The 17,249-nt window shown below is 34.7% G+C and overlaps 1 protein-coding gene across 1 annotated transcript in view; it reads left to right on the top strand.

Annotated features, from left to right (window-relative positions):
* Positions 1–17,249, top strand: part of Nf1 (neurofibromin 1) — a 1,119,557-nt gene that overhangs the window by 938,401 nt on the left and 163,907 nt on the right. The window contains exon 49 of the mRNA XM_090400295.1: positions 12,916–12,977. Within this exon, the coding sequence (XP_090256421.1) occupies positions 12,916–12,977 (62 nt within the window). The remainder of the gene's footprint in view (positions 1–12,915; positions 12,978–17,249) is intronic.

Genomic DNA, 17,249 nt, shown 5'->3' with positions numbered 1-17,249 from the left:
CGAATCAGTCGATATCGTGGAATTACTGAGCGAGCACTTTGCAAGAGTATATCATCCAGGTGGTGACTTTGCAGGAATGGAAAAACCAACAGCTTATACTGGAATTGTGATGAATGAAGTAGAGGTAACTAGTCTATTACATAACCTCAATGTCAATACATCTGTGGGATTGGATGGTATACCAGCTTGTGTCGTACGTGAAGCGGCTAAAGATTTGTCAGTGCCCTTGACCATTTTGTTTAACTTGAGCCTCGGGTCTGGGTCAGTCCCAAGGGGGTGGAAAGAGGGGAAAATAGTTCCGCTGCACAAAGGTGGTTCCAAGGCTGCTGTTGAAAATTACCGGCCAATCAGCATAACAGGAATCATTATCAAGGTCTTAGAGAAAATAGTCAAGAGGAAAATACAAGATTGGATAGAAGAAAATGGGATACTGTATCGGGGACAGCATGGTTTTGTGAAGGGTAGGTCTTTCCTCAGTAACTTGCTCACGTATTATAACACAGTGACGGCTGAACTGGATAAGGGTAATGGGTTTACAGTGATTCTACTGAACCTTGCTAAGGCCTTTGACAAGATACCACATGGAATTCTAATCAGAAAATTGCAGCATATGGGGATGAACATAGGGTTGGTGAGATGGATAGGAGGGTGGTTGACGGAGAGATATCAGAGAGTGGTTTACTCAGGAGTAGAGTCCACAAGACGGCCTGTGACTAGTGGTGTGCCACAAGGATCTGTTCTTGGACCACTGCTGTTTAATTTGTTCATTAATGATATAGGAAATGATCTGAGAGGAACAGTTCATTTGTTTATGGATGATGCAAAGTTGGGGAGGGCAATAGTGAATGCAGATGACGTCAGAATTTTGCAGGATGATTTGGATAGATTGTGGAGGTCTGAGCTGAGGAGAATGGATGTCAATTTAATGTGGCAAAATGTAAGGTTATGCATTTTGGGGTGAAAAGATTGGCGTCAGTTTACTGCATTGGTGAACTGTGCTCCAGGAAATTGATGAGGCACGAGATTTAGGAGTGTTGGTGGATAAGGAATTGAAATTTAGGGGACACATTGCAAAAGTGGCCAAATCAGCTCATCAAATCACTTGGTTGCTGAAGAATACGTTGACAAGCAGAGACAAGCAGGTTATTGTTCCTCTGTATCGAGCCTTGATAAGACCTCATCTCGACTACTGTGCTCAGATTTGGTCACCTAGGTTTCTTCTTGATGGGGAGGAGGTGGAGAGGATCCAGAGGCGAGTGACCAAGATGATAGCAGGTCTGTGGAATGAACCTTATGAGAACAGGTTGAGGATTTGTAGGTTGCAAAAATTGGTTGATAGGCGGAGGAGGGGAGATATGATTGAGACATTCAAATTACTGAACGGTTTCTATAAAATTAATTCAGAAGATATTTTTGAGAACAGGGCTGGTTGTGGGAGGACTAGGGGACATCCATGGAAACTGGGCAAAAGTGTGGTTAGTAAAGGTGTTAGAGCTGGGTTCTTTACTTTTAGAGTAGTGAATGAGTGAAATGCGCTCCCTGAGGCTGTGGTGGATGCTGTGACAGTGAATGAGTTTAAGGCGAGGTATGATAGATACTGTATGAATGTTGAATAGTTGTGATGAATATGATTTGGGGCCTCCCTCGATGAGTCTTATGACTCCCTGGAGTTGCCCGTAGTAATAGTAATATTACCCTACTCTGCATATCTGAATCAGTGAATCATATTATAGTTTGTATAATACAAGCTGCTACAACTGTGATTTCAAAAATGTCAGGTTAGTTTTCATCCTTCCTTTAACAGTAGTGGAATGCAGAAGACTCATCAGCCAAGAAAGCTCAAAGCTCAGCTAGATATATCTCTTTCACAAATATCCCCACCACAACAAAATTAATTGGTTTCAAACATGCTTAAGTACAATATATAGATTGTCAGAGCAAAAATTGTACTTGGGCAGTTTTTATCATTAATAACATTTCAACTACTTATTATATATCATATATGTATAATGCTGAATTTCATATTAGAAGGTTCCAAAGTGAAAAGTGCACAAAATAGTACTAAAGATGATTAAATAAATCGCATACCAGTTGTTGTTCCTGGAATGATTATTACACGTTGAAGAGGATTATAGTTAAAATTCAGTCTACCAGTCTGAATATTGATATCTAACATTTTATAATAAAGTAACAACCAAGTTTAAGGTCGATGGTTATGTGATGTAACTTAATGCAGAGAATGTCTTTGATAGAACATTACAAAGCTGACAGCATGAATAACAGCATTACCTGTTATCTAATAGATATCAAAAAATGAAGGTGAGGGTGGAACAGAACTGATTTTTTTTTTTTTTAAGGCCAGAAACTCAGGCAAATATTATTATTATTATTACCCTCAAGACCTCATGGAGTCAAAGACTCATCTGAGAGGTCCCTTTATCACACATATGCAGCTCATCATACCGTGTCTTAAACACACTCAAACTCCTTGCAGACAACACACTCTCAGGCAAGGCATTCCAGTCGTTTACAACTCTGCACAAAAAAAACCTGCCTCTCACTCCCCTACTCACACCCTCTTTATTTATACAGTTTCCAGGGATGACCTCTGGTTCTCCCCTGATCTCCCACTATTTTCTGTAGAACTACTCCAACATTGATCCTATAATAACCCCTTACCAACTTGTAGGTCTCTATCATATCTCCCCTCTTCCTCTTGTCCATCAGACTCTGCAAATTACATCTCTCAATCTTTCCTCATACCCAACATTCCAGTGGTCAGAAACTACCTTAGTCAGTCGCCTTTGGACCCTTTCCAACATCTCTTCATCCTTCTGAAAACCAGGTGACCACATCTGGGCACAATAGTCCATGTGTGGACTAATTAAAGCCTTATACAACAGAACAAGAATCTCCCTACTTCTGCACGTCAGTGTCCTCTGCATCATTCCCAGAAGCCTTTATGTTGTTTTCACAATTTTGGCTATGTGTCCCCTAAATTTTTGATCCTTATGAAGATGTTGCTGATGCTCTAGTAAAGCTCTCTCTGAGAGTATTTTGCAATACTCTTTGTTTAGTATATCGTGTGTTGGCCATTCAGTTCACATGTTCTATCCGATTTTATTTGTTATTATTTTTCTTCTGTTGATTTTATTTTTAGTTCTTTTAAAATATCTTCATTCCTTTTTTAGTCTAATAATGTGTATTTTGAAGTTCTTCTCATGAATCTCATTTCACTTGTTTTTGTTCTTTCATCCTACCATATAATAATGTGGGCATTGCTAAAGTATTGTATATTTTCAAGCATGTTTCTTTTGGTACAATATTTGGATTGAGTGTTCTATTTATCAGGCCTATAATCTATAAAAATTTTGAAGTTTTTAATTTTGTCTTTATTTTTTTCTCCTTCATACAATATTTCACATCTAAGATAACTGAAAGTATTTATCTGTTCTATTATTTTATAATTAATAACTATTTTACTTCTAACTGGAGTTTGTCCACAAAATATCATTGTTTTAGTTTTATCTATGGATATTTTCATTCCAAAATGTTTAAATTATATATCGCTGTCTTCCTTATCTGATATTATTACCTGATCATCTTCAAATAATAGCATATTGATTTTGTTATTCTGGGAAATCTCTATACCTGGATTGTTTAAGGTGTTCCACTGGATTAATATTTCATTAATATAAATATTAAAAAGTTTTGGAGACAGATTGCATCCATGTCTTACTCCTTGGTGTTTTCATTTATTTTTATTTTTATTTTGATGATCTTTGTATATATAGTAACTTTTGTATAACCCAGTACTTATACAATGCGGTTTCGATATAACACGGTCTACAATTTGTAGTAACCTTTGTTCAATGTGGTTTCGATATAACGTGGTCTACAAATTGTAGTAACCCTCTATCTTTTCATATATTCTTCACCGCACGAATTAAAAATCAAATTTTATCTTCATAAAATTTGCATCTGCCTGTATCGTGCGTGTAGTTATAAGTAGCGAATTTATATTAGGGGAAATACCCTTTAGCATGTATGTATGTACATCAGTTGTTTATTATAAAGTGTTTATTGTTGAAAATTGTCTTTGTTTCTGCCAGGAAAGTGCATTAAAAAGCGCATAAGTGTGTTAATCTCAAGCTAAGCACTTTATTTCCTGGTGCATTACATATGATATGTAATGCTTTTTTTATGTAAAAAATTTATTTTTATATTAATGGCCACTTAGAAAGCTTTTGCGATATGGTTGAAAAAGGAATTAGTGAATTAATTGATTGGGAAATAGATTTAAATAAGGAGGAACTGGTACAATTAATAGATGATGTCGAACCAAATGGCGGGGAAAGTTCTTCCGAAGATTCTGATTGTGATGAATCCGTTAAGAATTCAGTTTAAAGAAATTAGCAGAAGAATTGGACTTATCAAGAAAGTTAGGAAGTTATTTTACGGATAATGATCCCTCAATAGAGCGCTCCGTAAAATTTGCAAGACAATTGGATATTTGTTTAACTCCATATTATGCATTTAATTAAAAAAAAAAAAAACTGCAGCATAGTGGTAAGCAAGGTCTTATTACTGACTTCTTGATAACTAAACTAGTCAAAATATGCAATGATGCACATATTACTCATTACACATAATGCATAAATGTTTTGCCTAAAATCTAACAGATAAGCTTAGGCGTTGATGGTTATTCATGACTTATTTTTCACGGTATTAACAACACCACAAACACTTTTATCAACAAGGATGTTTTATTAACGCTAATATTTCGCTGATTTTCAACTCAGCATCATCAGAGCACAACACACATGTAAACGCGACAGTGAGTGAGTGAAACAATATAATTGCAAAAGACAAAAGATCTAAAGTCCTATTTTTGGCGCCCTCTAACGAAAAAAAAAAAAAAAAAGCAGCAGTTATCCGGGAGTTTTTCTTAGGATAACCGTCTCCCAAATTTTTGGCAAATTAATGCAACCATATTTGTTAAGGTTGGGAGAATTCTTCAAAGCCATTGCTGACTCAAAAAATAATCTTTCAGATATATAACGACTCCTAAATAGCACATTCGTTTTCCTCCATCTAATCCTGTGTGAAGGAGTGTCCAAAGTGTGGTCTGCCAGTCCCGACTTGCCATAGTAATAGTAGCGAATGCATCTTTCATGTTCTTCCAGGCTTTCATGTTCACTGATCTTCCTGTTTGCCCATAATAGGCCAAGTCACAGTCACATGGAACTTCATACACTCCTGGGTGTGCTAAAGGGTGAAGTTTATCCTTTGATGAGCGGATCAGAGTTGCCAGCTTGACATGAGGCTTGAAGGTGGTGCGAAGGCCATGTTTCAACAATACTTTGGCTATCTTTTCCAATGTACCTCTGATATAGGGAATAGAAATGGTCATGTTGTATTCTTGTGTATTAGGGGGGGGGGGGGCAGAGTAATGGGCCTATGTAGTATTTTTTCTATTTTGTAGGTATTGTAGCCGTTGGCTAGGAACGTATGGCGCAGGTACTGGAGTTCCGTGGTCAGAGCTGTATCGTTAGAACAAATAGCTCTGGCTCTGTGTGTAAGTATTTTTAAAATGCCGTACTGTTGGACTGGATGATGATGTGATTGTTTATGTAGGTATCTTCCTGTGTGTGTAGGCTTCCTGTAAATAGAAAAAGATAGTGATCCATCTGAAAGGCGGGTGACTAATGTGTCAAGAAATGGTAAATAGTTATTTGATTCTTTTTCTACTGTGAAGTGAATTTTGGGGTGTTGGCTGTTTAGGTAGGTGACAAAAGCATCCAAAGTGTCTTGTCCATGGGGCCAGATGGCAAACATCATCTACATAGCGCAACCACACTAGTGGCTTGTATGTAGCTGTGGTAAGTACTTCGTTTTCTAAGTGTTTCCATGTAAAAATTTGCTAATGGGGGGAGGGTTAGAGGGCGCCAAAAATAGGACTTTAGATCTTTTGTCTTTTGCAATTATATTGTTTCACTCACTCACTGTCGCGTTTACATGTGTGTTGTGCTCTGATGATGCTGAGTTGAAAATCAGCGAAATATTAGCGTTAATAAAACATCCTTGTTGATAAAAGTGTTTGTGGTGTTGTTAATACTGTGAAAAATAAGTCATGAATAACCATCAATGCCTAAGCTTATCTGTTAGATTAATGATTCTGCATGGAGAAGATATTGTTTACAAAGCGCGACGGTTCGGTAAGTTGAAACTGAAATTGTCCAGAAAATTGAACCGGTTAGCCTTCCTTAAACGATGCCGCGACAACGATATTATTCCATCTTTTCTGAAATTCAAAGAAAAGTTGCAATCGGCAAAGGCACATCGTATTTATCGACGGGCGAGTTTAGCGCTTCTTCGAGAACAAATCGCCGCTACTCGCATAGAGCTTAGTAAGCTAAACAGCTCTATCACAGCTCTACAACAAGAACTAATTAACTGTTAAATCTTGAAATATGGACTGTCCTACAGCAGATCTCCGAAGTTGCAGCAAAAAAAAAATTCACAAAAGTTAAAAGCAAGCACCTAAAGAAATTTGAACTACTACAACAGCGCCAACATACGAAGTCCTGACCGCAACTTCGACGAGACCACGTGGTCGTAAACCTATCGTTGGAAACACTCACTGAAGAAGCCAAGAACGCTCTCAGTTTAGGACATAACTTTGCCGTCGCGCCCAAACAAATTCCTAAACTCGAAATTATGATGAAAGTAGAACGGGATATCCACGATCTTCCGCCAGCAATGGCTAATAACGTGCGACTAGACATAGCAAGTATTATAAACAAAGCTAAGCCTCCAAAAAGTAATATACCATATAAGCAAATAACCGCCCTAAAAAAGTTATATAATAATAAAAATATTAGTATTACAAAAGCCGATAAAGGAAATGCAACAGTTATCATGAATAAAGAAGAGTATAACAAAAAAATGCAAGATCTCATATGTGGCAGTTCCACGTATCAAATTATACATTGAGACCCTACAATGTCGCAAAAGAAAAAAGTCCGAAAATTACTAAAAAAAAGTGACATCATGGCCCAAAGAAATCATCAGGAAAATAAAACCAATTCATGTTAAAACACCCCGTATTTATGGATTACCAAAAATCCACAAAACTAATGTTCCCCTACGCCCCATAGTTGATAGCATAGATAGTCCCACATATAAACTGGCCCGGCATTTAGCTAAGTCGCTTGCCCCTCTTACTGGCAAACTCCTCTACTTTTGTAAAAAATACAATCCATTTCAAAACACTGGTTAAAAATCTAATCCTAAAAAATTCAGACATAATGGTTAGTTTCGATGTCACCTCCCTATTTACCAATGTACCACTTATAGACACTCTTGATTTAATCAAGTCTAAATTTCCCCCAGATATTTTTGAATTATTTCAATGTACCATGAATGCAGGTTACTTTACATGGGGGGGGGATTCTACAAACAGATTAATGGTACTGCTATGGGTTCCCCCCATTAGCAAATTTTTACATGGAACACTTTGAAAACAAAGTACTTACCACAGCTACATACAAGCCACTAGTGTGGTTGCGGTATGTAGATGATGTGTTTGCCATCTGGCCCCATGGACAAGACACTTTGGATGCTTTTGTCACCTACCTAAACAGCCAACACCCCAAAATTCACTTCACAGTAGAAAAAGAATCAAATAACTGTTTACCATTTCTTGACATATTAGTCGCCCGCCTTTCAGATGGATCACTATCTTTTTCTATTTACAGGAAACCTACACACACAGGAAGATACCTACATAAACAATCACATCATCATCCAGTCCAACAGTGCGGCATTTAAAAAACACTTACACACAGAGCCAGAGCCATTTGTTGTAACGATACAGCTCTGACCACGGAACTCCAGTACCTGCGCCATACGTTCCTAGCCAATGGCTACAATACCTACAAAATAGAAAAAATACTACATAGGCCCATTACTCTGCCCCACTCCCCTAATACACAAGAATACAACATGACCATTTCTATTCCCTATATCAGAGGTACATCGGAAAAGATAGCCAAAGTATTGTTGAAACATGGCCTTCGCACCACCTTCAAGCCTCATGTCAAGCTGGCAACTCTGATCCGCTCGCCAAAGGATAAACTTCACCCTTTAGCACACCCAGGAGTGTATGAAGTTCCATGTGACTGTGACTTGGCCTATTATGGGCAAACAGGAAGATCAGTGAACATCTGCCTGGAAGAACATGAAAGATACATTCGCTACTATTACTATGGCAAGTCGGGACTGGCAGACCACGCTTTGGACACTCCTTCGCACAGGATTAGATGGAGGAAAACGAATGTGTTATTTAGGAGTCGTTATAGATCTGAAAGATTATTTTTTGAGTCAGCAATGGCTTTGAAGAATTCTCCCAACCTTAACAAATATGGTTGCATTAATTTGCCAAAAATTTGGGAGACGGGTTATCCTAAGAAAAACTCCTGGATAACTGCTGCTTTTTTTTTTTTTTTCTTCGTTAGAGGGCGCCAAAAATAGGACTTTAGATCTTTTGTCTTTTGCAATTATTTTGTTTCACTCACTCACTGTCACGTTTACATGTGTGTTGTGCTCTGATGATGCCGAGTTGAAAATCAGCGAAATATTAGTGTTAATAAAACATCCTTGTTGATAAAAGTGTTTGTGGTGTTGTTAATACCGTGAAAAATAAGTCATGAGTGTTTTGCCTAAAACATTTATGCATTACTCGTATGTGCAATGAAGTTTTCTTTCAATTTATAATTTTTATAAGTATATGCTATGCATTTGTTTCATAGTTTACATGTTTTCTTAATTACAAGAATTGCCTGATTTAAATAAAAATATTTTTTGTTGGATATATCACGGTTGTTTATATAATTAAAAAAAAAACGATTTTGGAACCTAACATCTCATTATACGGAGGTTGCATGTATTAAAATAGCAGGTATATTTATTCTTTGTAATATATCAAACTCAAACAGTATATATAACTTTTTACTTTGTCAAATGCTTTTTCATAATTTATAAACAAAATTTATGAGTTTCTAAATTAAATTCTCTTCTTTTTATAAGTAGTATAAAATACTAACAAAACGCTGCATCCATACGAGTGTCGTTTTCTGTATCCATTTTGACATTCTAATAATATTTTTTCACTATATATTTTCAATTTTTCATTTCATATTCTACTGTATATTTTGTAGCATATATTCAATAAACTAATACCTTTGTAATTAACAAGTTTTTTGCTATCCCCTTTTTAAATATATGTATTACTATACTTGTATTCCATTCTATTGGTATTTGTCCATTTATGTATATTTTTTATATTTTAAAAATTTTAATAATATGTGGTGAAATATTTTTCCAGCAAATTTATACAGTTTGGAGGTTATCCCATCTTCTCCTGCTGATTTACCATTTTTTATTTTACTTTGGTTGTCCTTTAATTCTTTCATTGTTACTATATCATTTAAAGCATTTTGTAAGTTTTTGGTTAATTGTTTTGGGTATTAGTATTATCTGTCCAAAGATCTGTAAAGTAATCCAAGAATTATTTTATTATTAAATCTATATATGTTAAATCTATTTCGCAATTTATATTTGCAGTTTCTTTTATATCTGCATTCATGTGTTTTAATATTTTATATTATGCATTGGGTCTTATTTTGTACCTGTCATTTTCTAGATATGATATGAATTTTTCCCAGCTTTCTCTGTGTCTTTCTGATTTCTCTTTTAGCTTTTGCTTGTCTTTTTATATTCAATTTCATCTTCTTGTTTTTTGCTTCTTAACCATCTTTTAAAGGCCAGCTTTTTATTTTCAATTATTGTTTTTATTTCATTGTCCCATATATGTAATTTTTTTTATTTTTATGATTTTTTTGTGTGTTCCTAGACTTTCATATGCTGCTGATGTAATAATTTCTTTCATATTATTCCATTCTTTCTTTGACGTCTTCATTTTCATGTATTTTTTCTAAGTAGTTATTAAATCTCTGTTGGTATAACTTTCTCATACCTGAATCATTTAGTAGACTTACTTTGTAATTAGATTTTGTTTCTCTAGTTTTTTTGTGACCAATTTGATAGAAACCTTAATTTTTCCTCCACTAAATTCTGTGTCTATTTCTATTCCCCTTCTGACTTTAACATCTAGGAAGAGGTTTGCTGCTTTTTTCATTTACTATAAAGTAGTCTATTACTGATTTTTGTTTTCTTCCGCATGGTGTTTATTTTTATCTTTGTAGACTATATTTATTATTTTTAAATTATTATATATTATATAATCCATGAATCACTTTTCAAAGTCACTTTAGATAAAACTGAGTCAGATTTGAAATTGAGTCAGAGCGTTAGTTCTGGCTTGAAGCACTGTGCATGTGAATAATATCATGAGTGCACCAAAACTGGATTACAGTGCTATGTGAATTGGGCAGACTGTAACTGAGATTTCTGTTTAGATGGGCAGGGTCGAGAGCTATTTCTTTGGATTCCAAGATACGTCTTTCTAATTCATCGGCAAAATATATATATATATATATATATATATATATATATATATATATATATATATATATATATATATATATTAGGATTACCAAGTAATTTTATAAACTTTGTTATTTTACTCCTAATCCCAAGTAAGCAAACAGTTAAGTTTGCACCTGAACGTTCAAGTCTAAAGGTGGTGCAACATCAGGGCAACTCATTGTAAAGGTGGGTAAAGCTCTGATCACTATTCTTAGTATTTTCCATAATGTAAAGCACATCTCACTAAGAGATGTATACTGCAATATATTATGGGTGGGGTCACTACCCAGACCGGTTTCAACCTTTTTTGAGGACTCCTTGGTATTTAGGGTCTAGCTACTCACTGAGGAGACCTCAAAAAAGGTTGAAACCGGTCTGGGTAGTGACCCCACCCATAATATATTGCAGTATACATCTCTTAGTGAGATGTGCTTTACATTATGGAAAATACTAAGAATAGTGATCAGAGCTTTACCCACCTTTACAATGAGTTGCCCTGGTGTTGCACCACCTTTAGACTTGAACTACGTTCAGGCATAAACTTAACTGTTTGCTTACTTGGGATTAGGAGTAAATTAACCAAGTTTATAAAATTACTTGGTAACCCTAATACATTGTTCCCAAGGTAAAAAAACTTATTTACATATATATATATATATATATATATATATATATATATATGTGTGATATGATAGCATATATTGTTTTATTCACTACATAAAAGTAAGGGGTAGATGGCAAAGATACCAGATTACTGATAAATCTATATTGAGAACAAACTGCCTCAATAAAAATTGCAGGAGAAACCTTAGAGGAATAACCTTGGTCACATACTAGGCATTAATCCCTACAAAAAAAAAACAATGATACAAGGAAAAAAGAAGAGAAGGAAGACAAAGAACAGATAGGATAAGAAATATCAAGGATTGGACCTTTTTTTGTCTTATGATGTAAGAGAGAAGCACAAAACCATACATTTTGGACGTTCATGGTAGTCAACCTCCTGGAAGGAGATGACACCTGACAAGACAAGATATATATATGTGTGTTACTGTAAAACCCCGAAAATTGGTAAATCCTAGCATTTACCATAGTGAGATGGTAAAAGTCCAAAAAATGCTTGTAAATGCTTCCAATGCCAGTATTTATGTAAATGCCTTAGTAAATGCTTAGTATTTATCAACACCAATTGATAAAAGCCCGTTTTGTTTACATTATAATAATTTACCTTTGTCAATTTAAATTTCAAAACATAATGTCCAGAATAACATTAAACATAACTGCTTTATTATTTTACTACATTTAATTTATGTCTTATAAGAAAATGTTCATGAAATAAAAATAACTTATTAACCACAATTTCCTTCAACATTATCAAATCATAATTAAACTTATTTGTTACAGCAAGGTTGACTGTTGTGACATTTGGAATTACAAGGTAAATTGGCTGATTTGCACAAGCACATCTTGGTACACTTCATGTGGAAAATTCACAAGTCAAAAATAAATAAATAAATATATATATATATATAAGTTATGTACTGTATACTATTAGTTTCTTCTACATATAGTAGAGTCACTATCTGAAACCCATCATACGTCCCTAATTAGATTGTGTTTCATATTTGAATTTAACACTAATATGTAAATTAAATTTCTTGAAAAATGGCAAATTTTAACTTATTTTTAATGTGGTTGCAGTATGTAGTTTTCATCATCATCCCCTCTTCTGCCTAAGGTTGCCATGAACATAGCTTTCCACTCCAATCTATCTGCTGGCAAGTTATTTAAATTTCTGTAAGAGAAAAGTGACTTTTTTCTGATGAAATATGCTATAATGTGTAGGAAACTAATTGGATAAATAAATACTTTTTACTTTCATAGTTTTATTGTGATTATACTGGAATCATTACCCTTATGCATTCCCCTCTCTCTCTTCATTTATGCTTCAGCTAATAATTTCTTAAAGAGCAAGAGATTATATAATTCACTCTATTTAAATTTCAGTAATACTGCAATAACCATTTAGGAGATTTCTGAGATTATGAATTCAGTAAGATTCCTATTTTTTTGCGAAACACAGATAAATCTTTCAATGAATCACATAGATTTACAGTTCATTTTAATTTCTACATATGCATTATTTGCCCACATAGTGACACTGATGTGGTATAGATCCTGCAACCTTTTATGCATTGGTTTGATATAAAAAATAATAATAATAAATAAATAAAATATTCCTGGCTGTCTCCTAACAGAAGTGTACAGAAACATCATGTATAAAAGAGAGAGAGATTTCCCTCACCCCATCTTGAAAATGCATGTATAAAACATATTTAAAGATATGTCTAAAATTCTTTGCAGGCTTGTATGAAAAACATTCCAAACTGTGATTGGCTCCAGCAGTGGACAGCCTTAGCTAAAAGGTACCGAACTTCTGAAAATGTTAAGTTATTCAAAATATAATAAAGTCAGTAAAATAATTGCTGAAATTATTTTCCCTGATATTTATATCCATATAGTTACTTCCAATCCTAGTCATCATTTTGAATATGATTACAATTCATATATGTAGGATAGCAAGTTATCTGTGCTATGAACAGGTTATAAGATGCCTTTTCATAACTCAGAGGATAAAAAAATTTTCCAATATCCATAAGGGAATAAATTAGTGGCATGTAGACTCTGGAATAGTGACTACTTCCTAGATTCATTCACATCATTGAATAAACAGCTATATCCCTTATACCAGTGATTCTCAACCTATTGGGTGCATCCTCTTTGGTGTGTGTGTGGGGGGGGTGAAATAACCAAATGGGGTGCAAAGAAAGTGGAAATCAAAGGAAAAACTGAAAAATTCAAACCCAATTCAAACAAAATTTATTGAAACAAAACATTTAATGGAACTATTTATTGACACAGAAACAATAGAAAAACAAAAACATAAAATAATAAAATGTATAAAATCCATTGTATTGAATAAACTAGTTACACTTATGGGAACGTATCAATATTGCAAAATATACCGAACAGCTAATTAAAACTAAATAATAACAATGAATCTAAAAATTAATGGCTTCCTTGGGCCGGTGTTGTAGAGCAAAGCTTTTCATATGATGATGATACATTGGAAATTGACACACTTAGTTCTCTTTCTATATTTAACTGAGATCTATATTTTGTTTTTAAGTCACTCACTGCAGAAAACCCAATTTCACAAAAGATAAGATGTTGGAAATGGCAAAAGTGCATGAAAAGCTCTTTAGTGCAGAAAATTCATCATCAACACTGGCCCAAAATTCAAACAGCTATTTAGATGCAGATTGTCTTTTGATTTTGCCACTTGACGTGAAGTCTATAAATTGTTCCTCTTCTTCAATTGAGAAACCTTCAGGGATAATTTGAAATGGGTTTCTAACCCACTCATACATTGCCATTATGTTGGTGTCGGTTATTAAATAATTTAACATTGTTAAATGATTTTCAATAGTTGCAAATAAAACTTTGATCTGTTGCTCTTCTGCCTTGTAGGTTTTGATAAATTCATTCACATTTGCAAATATTTCTAATATTTGTTGCTTTACCTGTTGTTCCATAACTCTAGTTTTTTACAAAAAGCATTAACTTTGTCACTCATCTCTGAGATATGTGTATTTTTTTTCTTGGAGTTACAGGTTTAATATATTTAGTTTCTCGAATATGTCCACCAAGTAGCTCAATTTCATCACAAATAAGTGGTCTCTATACTTGTCTGCTTCTTCGTGATTTTCCTCTTGATTCAGTCTTCCAAGAAGATTGCTATTTCGTCTCTTAATTCATAAACACATTGTAAGCATTTTCCCTGTGATATCTTGTCTCACAGTAAAAACAGTAATGCTGAATGTTCTGCTCCAGCTATGTCTTTGCATAGTTCAGAAAACAGTCTTGATTTTAAGGGTCTCATTTTTATATAATTCACCATGGTTATAATTGTTGTTAACACAATGTTTAGACCAGGACTCATTTCCTTTACAGCAATAGCTTCTCTATGAATTATGCAATGTGCCCAAATACATTATGGGAATTTTTCCCTCACAAAGACTTTTATACCTTCCTGTATGTTTGCCTGAAATTAATTAATGATGTTGAGGAGACTGCTTTATATCCTTTGATAATTGGTTAGGCCTTCTGAGCTGTCATCCTTATCTTCCTACATTCTGCTACATTAGTATTGAATGAACAAGCATAGAATGGTATGGAAGTTGTGAGACTCAGTTGACCAAACTCTGTGTTATAATAATTGAAAAATCAATATCCCTATTGCTTTCTTCAGGAACTATGTAGAATGAACATTGAAAAATCAGCCATTAGAAACAACTCAACAGAACTGAATGTAGGCACTAATTTTTAACTGGTATACCTTATGTTATGATCCTTGAAGAGAGCAGCAATCCTAATAGATAGATTACCAGTCATAACATCAGAGTGACTTTAAAGCCAATTCAAACTTGCTTGAAAGTTACTTTTGAGCTGGTTTAGCTGATTCCAGCCTTCTCAGATCTCCTAAAGACAGCACCCTTTTTACAAACACCTGGTAGGCTACAAGATACCTTTTGCTTATGTGGTTTCGCTTACATTGGGCAGACAAGCTATAGTTTCAAAGTGAAGAAAGGAACGTTAGAGATGTTGAGCACAAAAGAAAGGAAAGATTTGATCTGGGCCATATGCTTCAGCTACTAGCCATACTGTGGACTGGGATATTTCCATCATGTGTTTAGAAGAAAACTTTTTTATTCTAGACTTCTCAAATAATCTATGAAAGTTATCAGTTCACATGGGTTTCTTAACAGAAACCAAGGATTTATATTAAATAGCATCTGGAAATCTCTCATTAGATCTTATAGCATATCAGATTTTAGTTTGACCAAAATTTATTCTTGCCAGGTCATAGCTAACACATGCTGCACGACTTAAAATTCTTGTTAGGATGAATTTATTAATTTCCATTGCAATGATTTTTTTTTCAGCATCATACAACTCTGTAGCTATTTTTATGTGCTTTTTTATAAACCCCAAAGAAGCCACCAGTCGTGTGAGTGAAGCTATTTGGTATACAAGTTTTAATATTTAGAGCAACTAATAAAAAATCCTTCTATTTTAAACCTGCAGATAGATCTGTTAACATCCACCTTGAAGAAAATGGAAACTGTATTCATGATCAAGTGTGCAGCAGTTCAGGATTGGCAGGCTATGTATCTTGCTCAGGCCAGGTGAGCCTGAGACAAATACATATGTTGTCAGAGCCGAAAGGAATCCTGGATCAAATACACATCTATACCAATAGCGTATTTTATGGTTTTTGATTTTATCTGGGATAAAATCTGAAACATGCCCACTCTCAATCCTTGAACATAATTGTATGCTCATTATGTGTGCATTTGCCAGCCCAATAGAAATTATTGATTCATTTGGGAAGATTTTTGCTAAAACATCAGCAAGTCAGGATTATCTTATTCCTATCACTGCTTAAAAATGTGGAGTGTAAAACAATAAATTCTGTTCTCTTCTAGCAGTAGAGAAGAATACAATAGGCATTCACAAAAAGAAAGAAAAGCTGCCTTGGTTAAATACTGCCAATTGCTGTTATCTTCTGTATACCTGGAAAAAAGGTGATTATTATTATCCTAAACCAGGAAAGGATCTGCAATCTCCAGTAAATTATTAACTAGTTGCTCTGATCTACTGCTTTTGGGAAAAAAAAAAAAAAAATGGTTAACTCTCGTATTTTATTGTTTTTGGAGAGAAACAACCTGTTTCCAGAACACAATCTGGCTTCTGCAGACATCACTCAACAACTGGTCATCTAGTCCAACTGGAAGCATCCATTAGAGATGCCTTCTTAAAACACAACCACTTAGTATTGATTTTTTTTTATATGGAAAAAGAATGTGACACTGTTTGCAGATTTGGAATATTAAAAGATCTACTCAGCTTTGGTCTCAGATGGGGGGGGGGGGGGGGAGAAACCCTCTTTTTATGAAGAACTTATCCAACTAAATCTTTAAAGTCCAAGTGGAAATAACACTCTCCTTGACCCATAGAAGAGGAAGTCCCACAAGATTCAGTTTTACTTATCACCTTTTGCAGTTGAATTCACTTGATAGCTAAACAAAATTCCTTCAACTATAAATGATGTTTACTGTGTGGATAACATTACCATCACCTGCCATTCATGAAATATGAGGAGGATAATAGACAGCTTCAGCCTTTGAGTCCCAAGTTTTTTGGACTCATATTTGAAATAAAAACGAGGTTACCTCCCTAACACATGTCATTTGCAAGATAATCAATATAAAGTCATGAACATCCTTTGCATCCTATCTTCCACCTCTTGGGGTGCTGACAGATGCAAAGATCAGAGCAAAGAGCATCTGCTCTGATTGCACCATACACAAATTAGATTGAAACTTGATTATAGATCCCAAGTGTATGCTTCTTTCAGAGAGAGAGAGAGAGAGTGCTCTGCAATGGTTGGATCATATGCACCATCGAATCATAAGAATTGCAGGTGAATCATTTCAGACTTAACTGATCTGTAGTTTGTATGTGAGGCAAATGAACCATCCTTTTCTCTTCAACATCAGCAGCTGTCTGTTATATGCCATCAAAATAAAATCCCTGTTAGACCCCATGGGACCATCTATTTTTTCCCATTGGTA

This window comes from Typopeltis vanoorti, chromosome 11 (genome assembly GCF_054136105.1).
Source record: "Typopeltis vanoorti isolate ZY-2024b chromosome 11, IOZ_Tvanoo_1.0, whole genome shotgun sequence".
Classification (NCBI taxonomy): domain Eukaryota; kingdom Metazoa; phylum Arthropoda; class Arachnida; order Uropygi; family Thelyphonidae; genus Typopeltis; species Typopeltis vanoorti.
This window is presented reverse-complemented; position numbering and strand designations above follow the sequence as displayed.